Source organism: Magallana gigas, chromosome 2 (assembly GCF_963853765.1).
Source record: "Magallana gigas chromosome 2, xbMagGiga1.1, whole genome shotgun sequence".
Taxonomy (NCBI): Eukaryota; Metazoa; Mollusca; class Bivalvia; order Ostreida; family Ostreidae; genus Magallana; species Magallana gigas.
The window spans coordinates 43,257,592-43,274,226 of NC_088854.1; the positions used below are offsets into that span (position 1 = coordinate 43,257,592).

The 16,635-nt window shown below is 31.7% G+C and overlaps 2 protein-coding genes across 5 annotated transcripts in view; one reads left to right on the forward strand and one right to left on the reverse strand.

The window, feature by feature from the left end:
- Positions 1 to 12,792, forward strand: LOC105327962 (acid-sensing ion channel 3). Of its 2 annotated transcripts, none has more exons than XM_034445262.2 (8): positions 1 to 389; positions 4,547 to 5,090; positions 5,184 to 5,282; positions 5,468 to 5,645; positions 6,971 to 7,039; positions 10,499 to 10,652; positions 10,986 to 11,080; positions 11,997 to 12,792. In XM_034445262.2, exons 1-8 carry the CDS (start codon positions 229 to 231, stop codon positions 12,170 to 12,172), a joined length of 1,476 nt encoding a protein of 491 aa, XP_034301153.2. In that variant the 5' UTR covers positions 1 to 228; the 3' UTR covers positions 12,173 to 12,792. The 2 variants fall into 2 exon arrangements, with proteins under 2 accessions (XP_034301153.2, XP_034301154.2); XM_034445263.2 differs by having other exon boundaries at positions 6,974 to 7,039.
- The window catches only part of LOC105327963 (rho GTPase-activating protein 26), an 18,016-nt gene continuing 13,871 nt past the window's right edge, over positions 12,491 to 16,635 (reverse strand). For all 3 annotated transcript variants that reach the window (XM_034445260.2, XM_066076750.1, XM_034445257.2), the window contains 3 exons: positions 16,150 to 16,236; positions 15,950 to 16,029; positions 12,491 to 15,771 (listed from right to left, as the gene is read on the reverse strand). In XM_034445260.2, coding sequence (XP_034301151.2) covers positions 15,680 to 15,771; positions 15,950 to 16,029; positions 16,150 to 16,236 — 259 coding nt within the window. In that variant the 3' untranslated portion in view covers positions 12,491 to 15,679. The remainder of the gene's footprint in view (positions 15,772 to 15,949; positions 16,030 to 16,149; positions 16,237 to 16,635) is intronic.

Sequence of the window (16,635 nt, forward strand, 5' to 3'; positions counted from 1 at the left end):
ATCTCTCTCAATCTCTCGAAGTGCTGTAGAGAATGGTACAAATACTTTTAAATGATGAATTAAACCGTTAATGTTGTCTAGATATTGTTCATCAATGACGCTGACCCGAACTAACTGATAGGTAACCATTTAAAATGACTAAATAAACAAAAGCACAGCGCAAAAATCAAAACTACTGTTGGTAAATTGTATTAATGATAAAATTTCTGCAAGGTTTTTCTTAGGCGTATGGGCAAGTTTGGTGTGACTGGCAAAATGGAATTAAAAGAAGCGAATTCGAAGGAGAAGAAGGAGAAAAAAACGACTTTCGTGGACTTATGGTGCAATTTTAAAGAGAGTTGCACGTTGCATGGCATTGGTCATGTTTCACTGACACACTGCTTCCGAGGGTACGTATAAACATTCTGTGGTTTCGCTATTGTCTGTTCTAATGTATGATGTGTGTTTTTTAAAACTTAAACTGAATTCATTAATGAAAAAAATTCTTTTGTACAGGGTACTAGTATATTCCTTTGACTTTTTGTTAATAAAAATAATGATTACTCCTTGATAAGTTAATGATAGTAATCATATTTAATTTTAGAGATTTAATCTGTAATCTTCATATTTCAGGATAGTTACCGGGTACCTACTTTTGTAATATACAATTATTTAATGCTTGAGCAGTCAATAGACCAGAATATTTTTCCCGAGGTGCAGGGAACAGCTCAGTATGATCTATTGCCCGAGGCCAACGGCCGAGGGCAACAGATCATACTGAGCTGTTCTCTGCACCAAGGGAAAAATTCGGGTCTATTGACTGTTCAAGCATTAAATAATTGTTTTATTACCTAATTCCTTTTTTAGTTTTCGGGGTTTACAATTTATATAAAGCTTTAAAACTGTTGATTATTTGATACTCCATTTTGATAACATTGAATTTGGTTTCATCAAGTACTAAAAACAACGTCCAAGTAAAGGAATATACATTCCCTGAGAACTATCGAAAGGATGTAACATTAACATATCCGCGTTCTGAAATAGGTTGCCGGTCCAATAGATCACAGTCTATTGACCGGCGGTCCAATAGATCGAAGTCTATTGACCGGCGGTCTAATAGATCGCAGTCTATTGACCGGCAGTTAATAAAACAGCAAAATTTCTTTGATTAGGTAATAATACACCCTATAATATTTTAAACATTTTTTCGTATTCTGTGGTTTCATCAATATTCGTTGAAGACCAATTTTCGTGGATTTCGTTTATAAATTCATCCTTGAAATTAAATGTTAATTGAAGTGCAATTTCTTTTAACATGTTGTATTGATAGGGTCATTGCCCACGAGTTTACGTATCTTTGAAACTGTGATTTTAACTTTATCCACGAAAATTGATACCCTTGAATATTAATGAAATGTTTATCTTAAGATATACGTAACCATTTTGGCAAGTGTTTATTTCTCCAAAATCTTTACATACCCAGGCTGAACTAATTTAGTTTAACTTTATTGGATGGTGTCATGTGACTGAAATGTAAAGAATCTTTTTGGATAATGAAAAACTAAGATGTTTTAAGGTATCCCACTTCTCATGTTTTAAGTTCATGGCACATATGATAATTATTTTTTTAAAAACAGGTAAACTTTTATTGATTTAATTCACGAGGAAAGATTATAAAGTAATTAATGCTCAACATTCATACATATTTTCCTTCTAAAATCAATTAAAAAATAACTTTTTCGGGGAAATATGTTTTTGCAAAGTATTTTACATTGAAAAGTGATAAAAATAATGCAATTTTAAATAAATTTTAGATGCACTATATATTTGATATGCGATATAGTTGAGTCATATTTTGTAGGCCCTGTTTTATATGTAGAAATTAAAATTAAATGGATTAATAGACATAAATTTGCATTATTTAGTAAAAAACAACACTTAAAAGAATTTGAAATCCTCTCTCTAAAATTTAGTTATGCAGACAGAATGTTATGTTGTGTTATCCAAATGAATTTTTATTAAACTTTCTTGAATTCTTTTTAAAAATTCATATTCATTGGCGGCGGAAAGGATAAAAAAGACGCTGATGCAAAACGAACAATTTTTTAAAAACATAGAAGCTTTACACAACGTTTCTACAAAGTAGGATACCTTTTATCACCAACGTCTTATTTACCTTTACAGCTACCCATACATCAATACTAATAAATTAAGACTTTTTGCCAATTGACTAAAAAATGCCTGCCCCAGAGTAACAGCTTACACTTTTGGTAATTCAACACGTGATCTGTAGTTGAATTTTTAATTTACTTGTACCTCATAAGTTATTACAGTGTATTGTATAATTATTCAAAAACCTTCTTATATTATACAAATCAGATCGAAATAGCAAAAATTAGAATAGGGTGGTGGACACGCTTCAAAATGGAGGATCCAATTCAATGGGAGTGAGCATTAAAATAAATACATGTACCTGCAATGAAATAATATTGAATGATTACGTTAACAGTGAATATATTTATGAGGAGCGTACTTGGATTGTACACAAAAGTTAAGATTTGACGAATGCTGAATAAATGAAATAAAGCAATTCGTTTCTTGAATGCGCGATTTTAGTTTCGATAGATAAAGCTAGCAAACTTTTCAGAACGCGATTTGACTAATTAAGTTATTTAATAAAGTGGAACAATTTGATGCAATTTTAGCTTTGATCGAAAGAATTTATTTTCCAGAACGGGTGTCCAGGAACGCGTTTTGACTAATTTGCTTTTATTTTAATTTAATTTTTATTTATTTAACAAGCTTTTGTTTACATCTTGAATGTTGAAGTTTTAGACTTAAAATAAATGTGTTAAACGAGAGGAACTGTTTATTTATGGAGAATAAGGAGATAGACAAATCAGCTTGAAAAAGACTTTTTTGTCAACCAAATTTTTCCATAAATATAATACATAAGCATTTCCAAGAGAAACACTTTTATTAATTTTGCCTGTTTATTTATGCTTAAAACGAATAAGGAGATAGACAAATCAGCTTGAAAAAGACTTTTTTCTGGTATTAAACTTATGTTAACAAAAACAGGGCACGAGTCTTGTTTATATGACAAAAAATTGTGATCCCTGTATCTTGCTTATAACTCTACAACTGACTCTCAAATTTTATTTGATCATTAGAAATGACTTCCTAAAGCATTTCAATAACCTCGTTTGATTACTAAAGTATCTAGAATATTACTTGATGGCATTGATCTATTGTAATCCATCTTTATTAATTATTTAAGAATCAATATCAGATTTTGCATTTTAACTTTAAACTAATATATTTTTTCAGGTTCTGTTATAGGTTAAGGAAAATTAAAATATGTACCCTTTCAATTACTTCCCAGTTGCACAATATCACAGAGCCATATGTTCCATACTAGTATTTAAATCGTAAAATAAAAAGTTATAAGATCGGTCATATTTTAAAAAAGAGTTTATTTAAAGAATAATATGTTTTCTTTGGCGATTATGGGGGATGTTATGGTTGCGACATTACAGAAAAAAAAATACAAAATCCGCGCTGGCGGGTTTTGTTAATTTTTTCTGCAATGATGGTTACCTTCGTAGCCCGCATGATTTATGAAAGAAAGCATTTTATTGTTTATATAAATTTACATCTTTCTCTTACAAATCAATTAATTAATCGTAAAGAGTAAGTAAAAGGAACTTTATTATTGTTAATATACATCGATACGTTGGATAGAAGAAATAGTCAAGTCGTTTTTTATGGGAATTTGAGTCTGTCATCGTCATGAATATTTTGTGTAGTCCTGGATTTTTCTTAGATAGCTGAAGTTTTCGACCAATCGATAAACTGGTTAGAACTAAATCGTGTAGATTCCAGTCCTGTTAGTTACTATAGAGCGATAAAATACCTGTAATTCAATTTCCGTAAGAAATAGAGGGAATCATACTTGGTGGATGTATTTATATACATATATACATTAAGATTTATATACAAAAATCAGATATGCCTAAATTGTAAATTTCATTACCCTTGCGGAAAAAAAGGACAGTTGATCTTTATAAAAATATGACGTTGTATAGATGTCAAAAGTTAAAGTCTTAAATGACTTACTAGTACCTAAAATGATGCAAAATTGATGCATGCTTTTAAAATCATAAAATGCATTGATGCATGTCTACTTTACCATTGATTATTCATAATCCCATGCATATCATTCAGGGGACAATTCAACCACTTTGTCTCTGTTCGCTCGTTAAGACCGTTTATTATTGTCAAACCTCGCCCTCATTATGAAAGGCATAACCTTAAGACATGAAACTTTAACTTAGATTAAAACTTCAATTCTTCTAGAAATGCGAAATCAAAAGGTAAATTGACCCCCGGCCTTCAAAGCATCTTGCAATTAAGAACATTTCAATTACTACATGTAGACTGGTTTAGATTTCCATCGGAAAATCGTTGTAACACAAAATTTAAAACAAGTTGGTGCTTTATAGGTGGTTGATTGTGTCTGTATTATCTTTTCTAATGTCTATATACTATCCTCTTGTTGCTTCAGGTTAATCTGGTTTGTTGCTTTTGGATTCTCCTTTGGATATCTTGTTTACCTCCTTCATGAAGAATGGATAATATTCAAACAATATCCATTCATGACATCGGCCTCCGTAAAAAGGGTTTCTTCCATCGAGTTCCCGGCCGTTACATTTTGTAATATGAGTCCCCACAACAGATCAAAGGTTGCTCCCGACCCCAGAGACAATGACTATCATATGGCTATCTCCCGCCTGAGCTCATTAGTTGGTGAAATCAATTGGACAGACCCTTATTACCGTGACAACGGGTATTTCAGACCAAGGACCAGAAGTGACATTGTCTACGAAGCTTTGGACAAATCGCAGGTCATTAGGAGTGTTACATTTGACAGGCTAGATGTAACAGGTGATGTAAAAGAGAAAGTTACCAAATATGGAATGTGTTACACGTGGAACGCTGATGGATCAGTCACTACGACCTCTACTGGAAACTCCATGAACTTCATTGCCCTTTTGAACGTGAACAACGACCAGAACTATCAAAGTATAGACTGCAGCAACGGATTTAAAGTAAAGAACGTTTATACATATACAAGTACAAAACAATTATGCACTAACATTTGTTCTTCTTGATGATAAATTGTTGATATGTATGATTTGAAGGCAACTGTACATGATCCAAATGAACATCCAGCAATAGAAGTAAATGGATTCCTCGTCCCACCAGGAAGAATGGCACTGGCAACAATTTCAAAGACAACTGTAAGATTTAAAGAAAAGAATGAAAGGAAAGCTCTTGTATATACAGAGTATTCTGACATTTTATCATTACAAGATTTCTATTTAAACAAACGATGAAAGTAGCACTGATACATGCTGAGTAGTCTGAACTTGAAACATTAGAAAAAGTGAACTATAGAGCAAAGAAATTTTAATTCTTTCCGCAGCATTCCTATCTTGGTACACCCTATAAAGCCTTTGGTGATGAGTACTGCTTGGACACAGCCTCTGATGAGTTCGTTAACCCTGTACATCCTTCTCCGTACAGCATCAATGCATGCCAAAAAAAGTGTGAAGCTGATATCATATACCAGCTCTGTGGTTGCGTCCAACTTGGGACCATAGGTCAAGTATTTTTGTAATCGTTCTTATTAGGTTGCTAATCCTTATTTAAAAAAAACTTCAGTGACGTAACGGATATTTATTTTTAGGATTCAAAAAATGAAGTATTTTTTTAAGTTGGCTGCAAAATTTGTCAGATAGTCGAACGTTTCTAAAATTTTATGCATTGATAAGATGATATTTTCAAATCAGTGTTAAGGTGCAATGCAAAGATTTGGGAAAACTGATTTTCTTAACTTGTGAATAATGATATTTAGGTGTACATTAATATAACAACACAAATTACTACCGTTCGAACATAAAAGGTTTTACAAGAAACATCCATGTCAGATTTTCTAACTATTCAAAATTATTAGTTTTATGTGTTAATGTATATCTCATTTTTATGGCACGCCAAATTCACAAAAATGGGCTAATCATAGTTTCACAGTCTTTAAACTAGGTTTAACGGTTGTAAACTATAGTTTACAGACAAAGAACTATTGTTAACGACGATAATCTATATTCACATCTGTAAATCATAGTTAACACGATCATCTATGTTTCAGAAGTGTAAAACTATAATTAAATACACTGCAAACAACCATTTGCGATGACAAAACATATTTTTTATCATAAATATAGTTTCACGATTGCGAAACTATGATTAACAACTCTAAACTATAGTTAACGATTGTAAATTATAGTTTACAGGTGTGAATCTTATTCATCAGCAAAATCTATAGAACATAATGTAATTTGCAGACATATAGACTTAGATTAACATTTGTTCACTATTTTTACAACCGTTAAATATAGTTTTACAGATGAAAAGTATAGTTAACGAATCGTTAACTTAAGTTTGCAGTTCGTAAACTATAAACCCAATTCATCAAATGGGAAACTATGTGTAGCACATTTTTGTAAATTTGGCGTGTCATACATTTTTGTTATTCGAATATTAGAATATATCATTATCCGAACTTTTTGTTGATATTTTTCTTCGGAAGTTTGTCTCTTCAACCAAATAAAGTTGCATCAAATATTAAATATGTAATCAGTGCCGTTTCATATTTTAATATAGAATAAAACTCGGTGGCATTGAATAGTTTAAACAAAACTTCTTTGATCTTTGATATTCTATGGAAATATTCCTCTGAACTATTCATCATTATCTCGCAATTTATTCACTAGTACACATAATGTATACATGTAACAACTTTAATTTCATTATATATCAAAACATTCTCAATGATTGATGAAACAATAGCCGAAACATCATGATAAGGAATATAAGTAATTTCCGTTGTGGGTGTAAATTAAATGCTTCATTACACTTTTTCTTTCAGTAGGAAATTACACCATTTGTTCCCATTACCAATACTACCAGTGCTATTTTAACAGAAGTTTCCAACAAAGTAAGATTCTATGTGAAGTTCTCTCCCTTTTTCGATATAATGCATTTTCTGGAAAATTATAACCGACTAAAATTTAGTTATAATTAAGGAATAAGTTCTATATATATATATTAGTTTTATACGATATAAAATAGTTTGGGGCATTTTACGCTTTAAATAAATCGCGAAGCGGTATACAAAAAAGCGTTAACTGCTCCAAACCATATTATATCGTATAAAACTAATAAATATTGAATTCATTGCTTATAATAAAAGAAAGGTCGTTTGACCTTTAAACTGGGGTAAACTTGTACAAAATTCAAACGAAACTTCAGGTGGATTAATACGTTTTGACGTTAGTCTTACTATAACGTAGGCAACGTTCTTTATACGATATAAATTAAATTTTTAGCCAATTAGAAAGCGCGTTGTAACCAAAACTTAAATTACTAAAAATTCAAAGATAATAAAAAATTGAAATACCTCTTTAAGATACCCCACTCCTCAATGTTGTTGTATCAAGATTTCTTGAAATGTATATCATTGAAATCAGTAAACAAAATATACTTTTAAAAATACGAAGATAATGGGGGGTCATGCAGTATTCATCTCTCTGAGATGTGTCCCATTTAATTTGACCTTTTTGAACCTTAAATGCAACTTTAACCTGATTGGGATTTGTTGTCAGTTTTTTTATATTAATATGGTGGCATAGATCTGCCCCCACTTGTCAGATAAATATGTCGACTTGTCAGATCTTGATGTCGACTTGTCAGATAATTATGTTTACTTGTCAATTCTTTAAGTCGACTTGTCACTAATTCACGTGTTTAAGAATTCAACACTGGCATAGATCTGCCCCCACTTGTCAGATAAATATGTCGACTTGTCAGATCTTGATGTCGACTTGTCAGATAATTATGTTTACTTGTCAATTCTTTAAGTCGACTTGTCACTAATTCACGTGTTTAAGAATTCAACACTTTTAACCTTTCCTATGGTGGCATAGATCTGCCACCACTTGTCAGATAATTATGTCGACTTGTCAGATCTTGATGTCGACTTGTCAGATAATTATGTGGACTTGTCAGTTCTTTAAGTCGACTTGTCACTTATCCACGTGTTTAAAAATTTAACCTATATTACCTTTCCACGCCCAATTCGTGCCATCAAGTTGAAATAATATTTTCTGGCAAGTCGTCATAAGGATCTGAGAAGTCGACATTAGCATCTTTTAAGTCGACATAATTATTTGACAAGTCGACATAATTATTTGATAAGTCGACATCATTATTTGACAAGACGACATAACATATGACAAGTCAACATCATTATCTGACAAGTCGACTTATAATATGAATGATAATTTTCTTTAAATTAGTGGCCATACTATTTTTTTGGGTCAGATAATTATGTTAACTTGTCAGATCTTTATGTCGACTTGTCAGATATTATGATGTCAACTTAATGGCAGTTAGTGGCAATAACACGCTTCAACAACAAATATTGAGTTTCTAGTCAATATGGTTATTTTCTGACAAGTCAACATAAAGATCTGACAAGTTGACATACATATCTGACAAGTCGACATAATCATCTGACAAGTCGACATAACTATCTGACAAGTGGTGGCAGATCTATGCCACCATACTTTCCAGGCCTAATTTGTGCAATCAATTTGAAATAATATTTTCTGAAAAGTTGACATAACGATCTAACAAGTCGACATAATCATCTTTTAAGTCGATATAATTATTTGACAAGTCGACAAAATTATCGGACAAGTCGACATAATTATTTGACAGGACGACATAACATCTGACAAGACAACATTATTATCTGACAAGTCGACTTACAATATGAATGATAATTTTCTTTAAACTAGTGGCCATAATATTTTTTCTGTCAGATATATTATGTTAACTTGTCAGATCTTTATGTCGGCTTGTCAAATAATTATGTTAACTTGTCAGATCTTTATGTCGACCTGTCAGATATTATGATGCCAAGTAAATGGCAGTTAGTGGCACTAAAAAGCTTTAACATCAAAATATTGATTTTCTAGTCAATATGGTTATTTTCTGACATGTTAACATAAAGATCTGAGAAGTTGACATTAATATCTGACAAGTCGATATAATCATCTGACAAGTCGACATGATCATCTGACAAGTCGACATAATTATCTGACAAGTGGTGGCAGATCTATGCCACCATACAGGCAGGTATCGCCAATGACAGTTATAAAAATACTCACACAAGATGTCTTTTTCGGATGCGTACACAGGTACTTGCTTCACGTCATGAACTTTGAGGTAATCAAAATAGATGTGAAGTTCTATAAAGTTTTCCCTATAAAACGAAATTGCATATTGATTTTATAGAGCATGGTCGATATCAGTGGCCATATTATTTTTTCTGTCAGATAATTATGTTCACTTGTCAGATCTTTATTTCGACTTGTCAGATGATTATGTAAACATGTCAGATATTTTTGTCGACTTATATAATATTATGATGACAAGCAAATGGTCGTTAGTGGCACTAACACGCTTTGACAACAAAATATTGAGTTTCTAGTCACTATGGTTATCTTCTGACAAGTCAACATAAAGAGTTGACAAGTTGACATAAATATCTGACAAGTCGACATTATCATATGAGAAGTTAACATAATTATCTGACAAGTGGTGGCAGATCTATGCCACCATAGATTAAGCAAACTTATATCTTCAAATATTGTTTTTAAACATGCCTAGTGGTCACACTAAATAGAGGGATTACGAAAAAATTATGCATGAGGCTGCATAAACTTGATTTCGAATAAAAACTTTTTGAAAACAAAGAATTTTTATAAGATTTATCCAGTTTGCCTTAATATGTATTCAGTATCATTTAAACATAATAAAAATATGTGTCAGTGATTTTTAGATAAAGGGCTTCAAAGGTAAAATTCTCGAAAAATTTGGCTTAAATTTTTTTGGACATTTTATATACAAGATTTTACGCTAAACGTCTATAACCTTCTCATGGTTAAATTTTAAACAAGTCACACAGTACCTATAGAATATGTTACAAACCTATCAACTGTCAAAATTGTGAATAATGAATAAAGTATAATGAAAAGAAAAGTACTTGTATATTGAAAATTTATAAACTTGCTTGTTTCTGTCAATTTCGTCTAAAAAAACCTTCAGCATAAAAAAAATAGTTCCCCAAAAAACTTTGTTGTTTCTTTAATTCATATGAATTTTCTTTATCTTTATAAACGTTGTGTAATTATGAAATATTGATCTTTCTGTGGTGATTAGATAAATAAAATCATATTCATTCAAAATATAGTGATCACCTGTGCTATGAAATCAAAACGTGAGGAGTGAGATACCTAAACCCATACTTATAACCAGCGAGTGTAAATTTGAATGGGAAAGCTCTTTCAGCTTTTGAGCTCTATCAAAGTCTTTGTACGTTTTGAAACAGACACGACGGTTCCAAGTATAGCCAAATCTTGTAATTGTCCGCAGCCATGTCAACAGACAACTTATGACGTCAAAGTCTCCACTGCTCTGTACCCGTCAGAGGAAGCAGCCGCCTTTTTGGATGGTAGATTTGGATTCTCGAAACAATATGTCAAGTAATTCACTCTCTGTATTTGAACAGTTTTGTTTTTCATCTTCAGGATAAATTTATTGCTGCATTCAATATTGATGTCGTCATGCAATTCTATTTGCTTAATAAGGTAACAAGCAAACAAAAGACCATTTAAAAGAAAAATTCTCATCATCATGTCTCCCTCTGGATTTTCTGAAAGGGGGGGGGGATAACTGACATGTCTGCCTTTCAACTCTCAAAGGAGAACAATAAAGTTTAAGGATGACAGCACTTTTCAAGTCATTAACGATTGCATATCATTAATAATTGATATCGACCATGCTCTATAAAATCAATATGCAATTTCGTTTTATAGGGAAAACTTTATAGAACTTCACATCTATTTTGATTACCTCAAAGTTCATGACGTGAAGCAAGTACCTGTGTACGCATCCGAAAAAGACATCTTGTGTGAGTATTTTTATAACTGTCATTGGCGATACCTGCCTGAATTCATGTACAAATAACCTTTTCGTGATATATCGTCAAATCCTTATTACGTATACATTGTACTTATATTAGCAATAACACAATGAATTCTACGCATTTTAAAGGGACTTCGACACGATTTTAGAACAAAATTTTTTATATATATAAAATGGTTTATTTGCACATTTTGACCAAAATTTGAATGTTAGAATTTAAGTTATAAGAGAGATACAAAGGTAAGAACTGATTGTTATGTAAACAGAGCTCGAGTCTTATATTTGTTTACAAATGAATTACCATTTCTTTGACATACTAACTCGTGGGAAACAAGGCAAACCTATTCAATGTGATTATAAAATATCTAATCAATGGAAGATGCAACATTTAATTAAAACTTATACAAATAAAACACTTATGTAAACATTAACAAGGCTTGAGCTTTGTTAACAAATCAAAGAACTCTAGCTCTGTCTTGCTTAAAACTCAGTATCTGACTTTCAAATTTTGACCAAGCATTAAAAATACCCATATTATCCATTTTAAACATTAAAAATGGAAAAATAAAATATAAGATTTTGAGCTCCAAGCCCCTTTAAAGTAGATTTCTCAGACATAAATAGGAATCTTCATTTATCAAGAATGGAATGTTAATATTGAGAGTTGTGTGGACTACTATCTCTTGGCTTGCAAAGGAAAATGATGTGTTGAAACAAAATTATATCCATATGTGATAAATAAAGACCTACAAGACTGGAAAAAATGTTGTGTTCATATTCGTAGTAGATACTGTGAAGACAACACGAATAATGTATTCACTTTTACCACATTACTTTGAACACATCATTTTGGTGAATACCTATGAACTGTTCAGTAATAAAATTGAACGATACTTTTGCAGCAAACATTGGCGGTCAGATGGGACTCCTTATGGGAGCAAGCTTGTTGTCCCTACTGGAAATCGCCGAGTTTTTAGTAAATTGTGTGATGTTTCTGATTAAGAAATGTTGGAGTAGAATGGCCAATATGAAGAAAGTCTCGGACGAAAAGGATTACAGCAATACAACCCAAAACTGATCCATCTTTGATAAGGAACATTGTTATATATATACAGACATTGTGTTCATCTTTTTTAATTCTTAGATTCACCTATAAGAGGGCTGATGGTCTTACATGACAATTTTTATACTATATAAATCTCCTTTAAAAAAGAGCTCTATGTACAGGATAGGAAATCATTTAAATTTTTAAGTTAACAAAAATGACATTCTATCTTTACTAAATATTAGTTTATAGCTAAACAAATCATTTTTAAAATATGAGGTGGATCTGATGGAAATTTTGATGGCCACCGAACCTCCTTAGGTGCAAAAAGAAAACTTCACAAGAACCCAATGTATTTATACTGTTTTATTCTTGGTAGAATATTTCTCCTGTTCTGTAAAGACACCCACCGCTTGGTGAAGTACCACAAGTACATACAAAATATAACAGTAACAATGCAAACACAAATCATAACAAAAAAATCAAGTTCCTTAACATTTACCATACGATGATACTGGTGCCTTATGAGTCACAAACCACGATGTCAGCATCATGTCACACAACTTATTACATCAAACGGCAATAAATTTTGTCACCGCAATTAATAATGAAAGTTTTACATAGAACACAAATCTTGTACATGTTGCACATAAGTTCAAAAAGCTAAAGCCCAAGCCTACCTTAAGTCATGATACATATTACAAAAGAATTAGACATTTTTTTGAGAAAGTTTACATCAATATACTTCACATGTTATCATAGAAAGCATGGCTTGTCTAAAATAAACACCATGAGTGTAGCCACTGTTTATGCATTGAACTATGCCAAAGCACTTAATCATAATTAAAGCAAATTCCATAATCAGTGCACTTAAAAACGTTGTTGAAATTAACAATTCACATATGGTCATACCAATGAAGCAATCTCTGTTACTTAAATTCAAATCAGAATAACAAACGTTAGTTACACTTTATGTTCTTCAGTCAACATGTTCTTGTATGACAAGCAAATACATGTAAGTACCTTTTGCAAATTTCATAATTTTTAAAATACATAAATTTCACTGCATTTACACGAACTGCATCAATATAAAGTACTTTGACCAAGAGTTCCTTGTATTACATGCTCAAACTTTATCATAAGGAAATTGCAAAAATTTAACCTGACAAAAAAAACTATTTTCATTCACAAAATCATGTCGAGAATTCCATATCAGGAAAATTACTACTGGTAGGTGTCAAAATTTCAAAAGAAAATGCATACTTTTCATAAATTCTATGTCAAAAGAATTACTTTATCTGACTAAAGTTCTAAGCAAAGAGGCCCCCGTTTCATCTTAAAGTGACAGACGCTGACACAAGCCATACATGCTCTTGATACACTACAAGTAAAACACTGAACACACATCAGAAAGATATAATAAATATTCTCAAAGTTACTTTACATATCAATCTGACTGTGTAATGACACTTTTCATGTATCACTTTATAATAATAATCTTAATCCTTGACACCTGTTAACGAACATTTTACCTTAATTCAACGTGACGTTTTCTCATTCCATCTTAAAACAATGGCCTATGAAATGGTCCACATCCAAATTTGCACACACAAGAAGACTTGATTTCTACCAACATGATTCTATTACAATACATACATGTATATACAAATCTTGGACACAGAATGGCAAGCTATAGGAGGGTACGGAAAGCCAAAACATTGCACAAGGGAAAAAACCTGGAATCTGCTCTTTTTTCTTATAGCTACAATAAATAAAATTGTCAAAAAATCTCAACCTGAGAAAAATCATGTTTTCAAGTAAAAAACATAAATATTACACAATAAAAATAAATGTAATATTGATAAATTTGGGAATGAATGCTGAAAATACACAAGAATTATTGAATAAATATATTAGTCGTTGATATAAGTGACTGGAGAGCAGTTGAACTAAGTGTGTACATAAGTATTTGATATTAAATTATGCTATATGGTGCACTTGGTCATAAGTCCAATAAATAGTTTACAGAATTGAATTGCTTAACAATTCATAATATCAACAACTTTATTATATACAAGTATATATTCTATACAAAATTGTTGTAAGAAAAAAATGAACTAGTTTTCTTTCACTTGATAAGAACTGGTTATTCAACATGTAAGGTTCTGAACAAGATTCATGACAGAATGAAGAGAACCTGGTAAATATCAGAATTTTGTGTTCTGTAAGGGAAACAAAAAGCAACAAAACACTGCGTAAAAACTTTCACTATAATGGGTCTGTCTAATAAAAGCTATTTCTTTACCCAAATCCTGGCAAAAAAAAAATTAAAAAACACCAACAAAATCTTACAACACTGACTGCATAGATTACTCATACATGCAAAAAAATAACTAGGAGCATTTCACCAACAATTTCATCAACATAGTCAAATTTCTACACAATTCTCAATGTACTACAGTGACACATAACATGCAATATTGTGTATAAGAGCATATTATGCAATGAGGAAAACAGTAGTAACAATATAACCAATAAAAGGAAGCCATGTTGTTCAATTAATGGATACTGGTCAATACAAAAACAGAGAATTAAAATAAAAAAAATAGCACAGAACATCTCAGAATTTTTCAGACAAAAATTACTTGGAGTGCTTTTTGCTCAATGAAAAACTTTATGTTAAAGTAAAAGTGTGCTGGTCACTTGTGTTTTATGTAATAATATACATCCAACTTACATGTAAATTTGACTGAAAACCTATATACAGACAAGGAAGAAAAAAATAAACAAGGTGTGTAGGATATTCTAGGAGACAGTAAAAACGGGTGCACATTGCTGTGCTGTTTTGCATGACAAAGAAACCACTCAAAGTCTAAAGTCATTGTGAATGCTGAAGGTTTGCAACTAAAGATGCAAGAGAGGGAATGTGAGCAAAGTGAGACAGACTGTGAAAATAACTAATTGTTGTTGTGTCAAGGCTCTAACAGTGTCCAACACAACTTCATCTCTTCTAAGTACTGTATGTTTGAAAACTAAAAATACATCATAAGAATGAGGAACTTATCAATATTTTACAAAGTCATAAGTAAACTCATTAATAAAAAAAAAACCCAACTATTTCCATCAACATTTCTAGACTTTTCACATAAATAAGACATACATGTATAACATGCTCAAAAATATGGTTTAAAGTCAAATTACACAATACTGTACAGAATAACACACACAGGATTGACTATTGCATTCAAATGTACATGCCAATGAAAACAATCTTTAATTAGGTCCACAAAAAAACCTGTGACCTTTCAACTTGTCACATGACAAGTCACATGATCCAAAGTTGTTTCCTCCCCCCACCATGTCCAGCACAGTGCCCACAACTGGGAGAATCCATCACCATCAAAGATCAATGAAGTACATGTATGTAAATAGTGTGTATAAGTACTACATATACGTATATACATTATGTATTTGTACATCTGTAGCACGGGAAATCACATCTTTGGTGGTCAAATCACAAGGGCACCGAGCCTACTTTTGTCAGTCTACAAACTCCACATAGTTCAACGGAATCAGGCCCCTCTTCCCATTCAGTGATCCTTCCAACCACCCCGGCTCTTTGGATTCTCTCACTACAAAATTTAGCTTTTTCTTTTAATACAGCTATAAATATAAATTAATAACACAAAATCCCTAATCCCAACGAAAACATATGTAAAAATTATTTTTTAAAACAAAATCTTTTGACCAAAGGCTGCAACATTTGATTCCCGAGTTCACAATGTTAATTATCTGGCAATAGGGGCTCACCATTTGTGATGATGACATTTGGCTCGAAGGACAGCTCCGATTCATTGTCTGCCTGGCATTGGTACAGTGTCCTAGCCGTCCTGTAACGGCAGCACAAAAGTCAAATTCAACAATCAGGTTTTTTGAAGAAAAAACTTTTTGTAGTACACTTGTTGCTTAGAACATTACTGAGAGAGAGAGAGAGAGAGGGGGGGACTTGCCGTTTTTTGGTTGTTTTGTTTGCATTGTTAGAGTTATTCCCCACCATTTGGAGACTTCCAGACAAACTTCCCGTCAATGAAGAGGACCTACAACAACCAGCATCAAGTCTAATATAATGGCTGTCTTTTTAAATCCTAATTCTCAAGAAATCAAAAATTCATTTTTCCTTCTCCGCCTTCTTTATTCTTTAATACTGTTTTATTACTTGTATTTGAAAGGGAAGCTTATAATGAAAGCTCAATTTGAAAATAGAAAATAACTAAAAATATGGATATATTTTTGTTTTTAGTGGAACATGCACAATTCAGTTAGCAAAACAGTATCATAAAGAATAGAACTCATTGTTAATAAACATGCAAAACAATAAAGATATAATCTATATTTTGATCTGCATAAATACATATATTGATAATACTATATAAATAACTATGAATAAAAAACCTCCTGTTTCAGAGAGACAGTTAAATACATAAAGTACAGAGATA

What these genes read in the sequence shown, in the direction of transcription:
- LOC105327962 (XM_034445262.2), top strand. Translation starts at nt 229, where the DNA reads ATGGGCAAGTTTGGTGTGACTGGCAAAATGGAATTAAAAGAAGCGAAT. An exon ending in CAACAATTTCAAAGACAACT is followed by an intron (nt 5,283 to 5,467) that starts GTAAGATTTAAA and finishes TTCTTTCCGCAG; the next exon opens with CATTCCTATCTTGGTACACC. An exon ending in CGTCCAACTTGGGACCATAG is followed by an intron (nt 5,646 to 6,970) that starts GTCAAGTATTTT and finishes TTTTTCTTTCAG; the next exon opens with TAGGAAATTACACCATTTGT.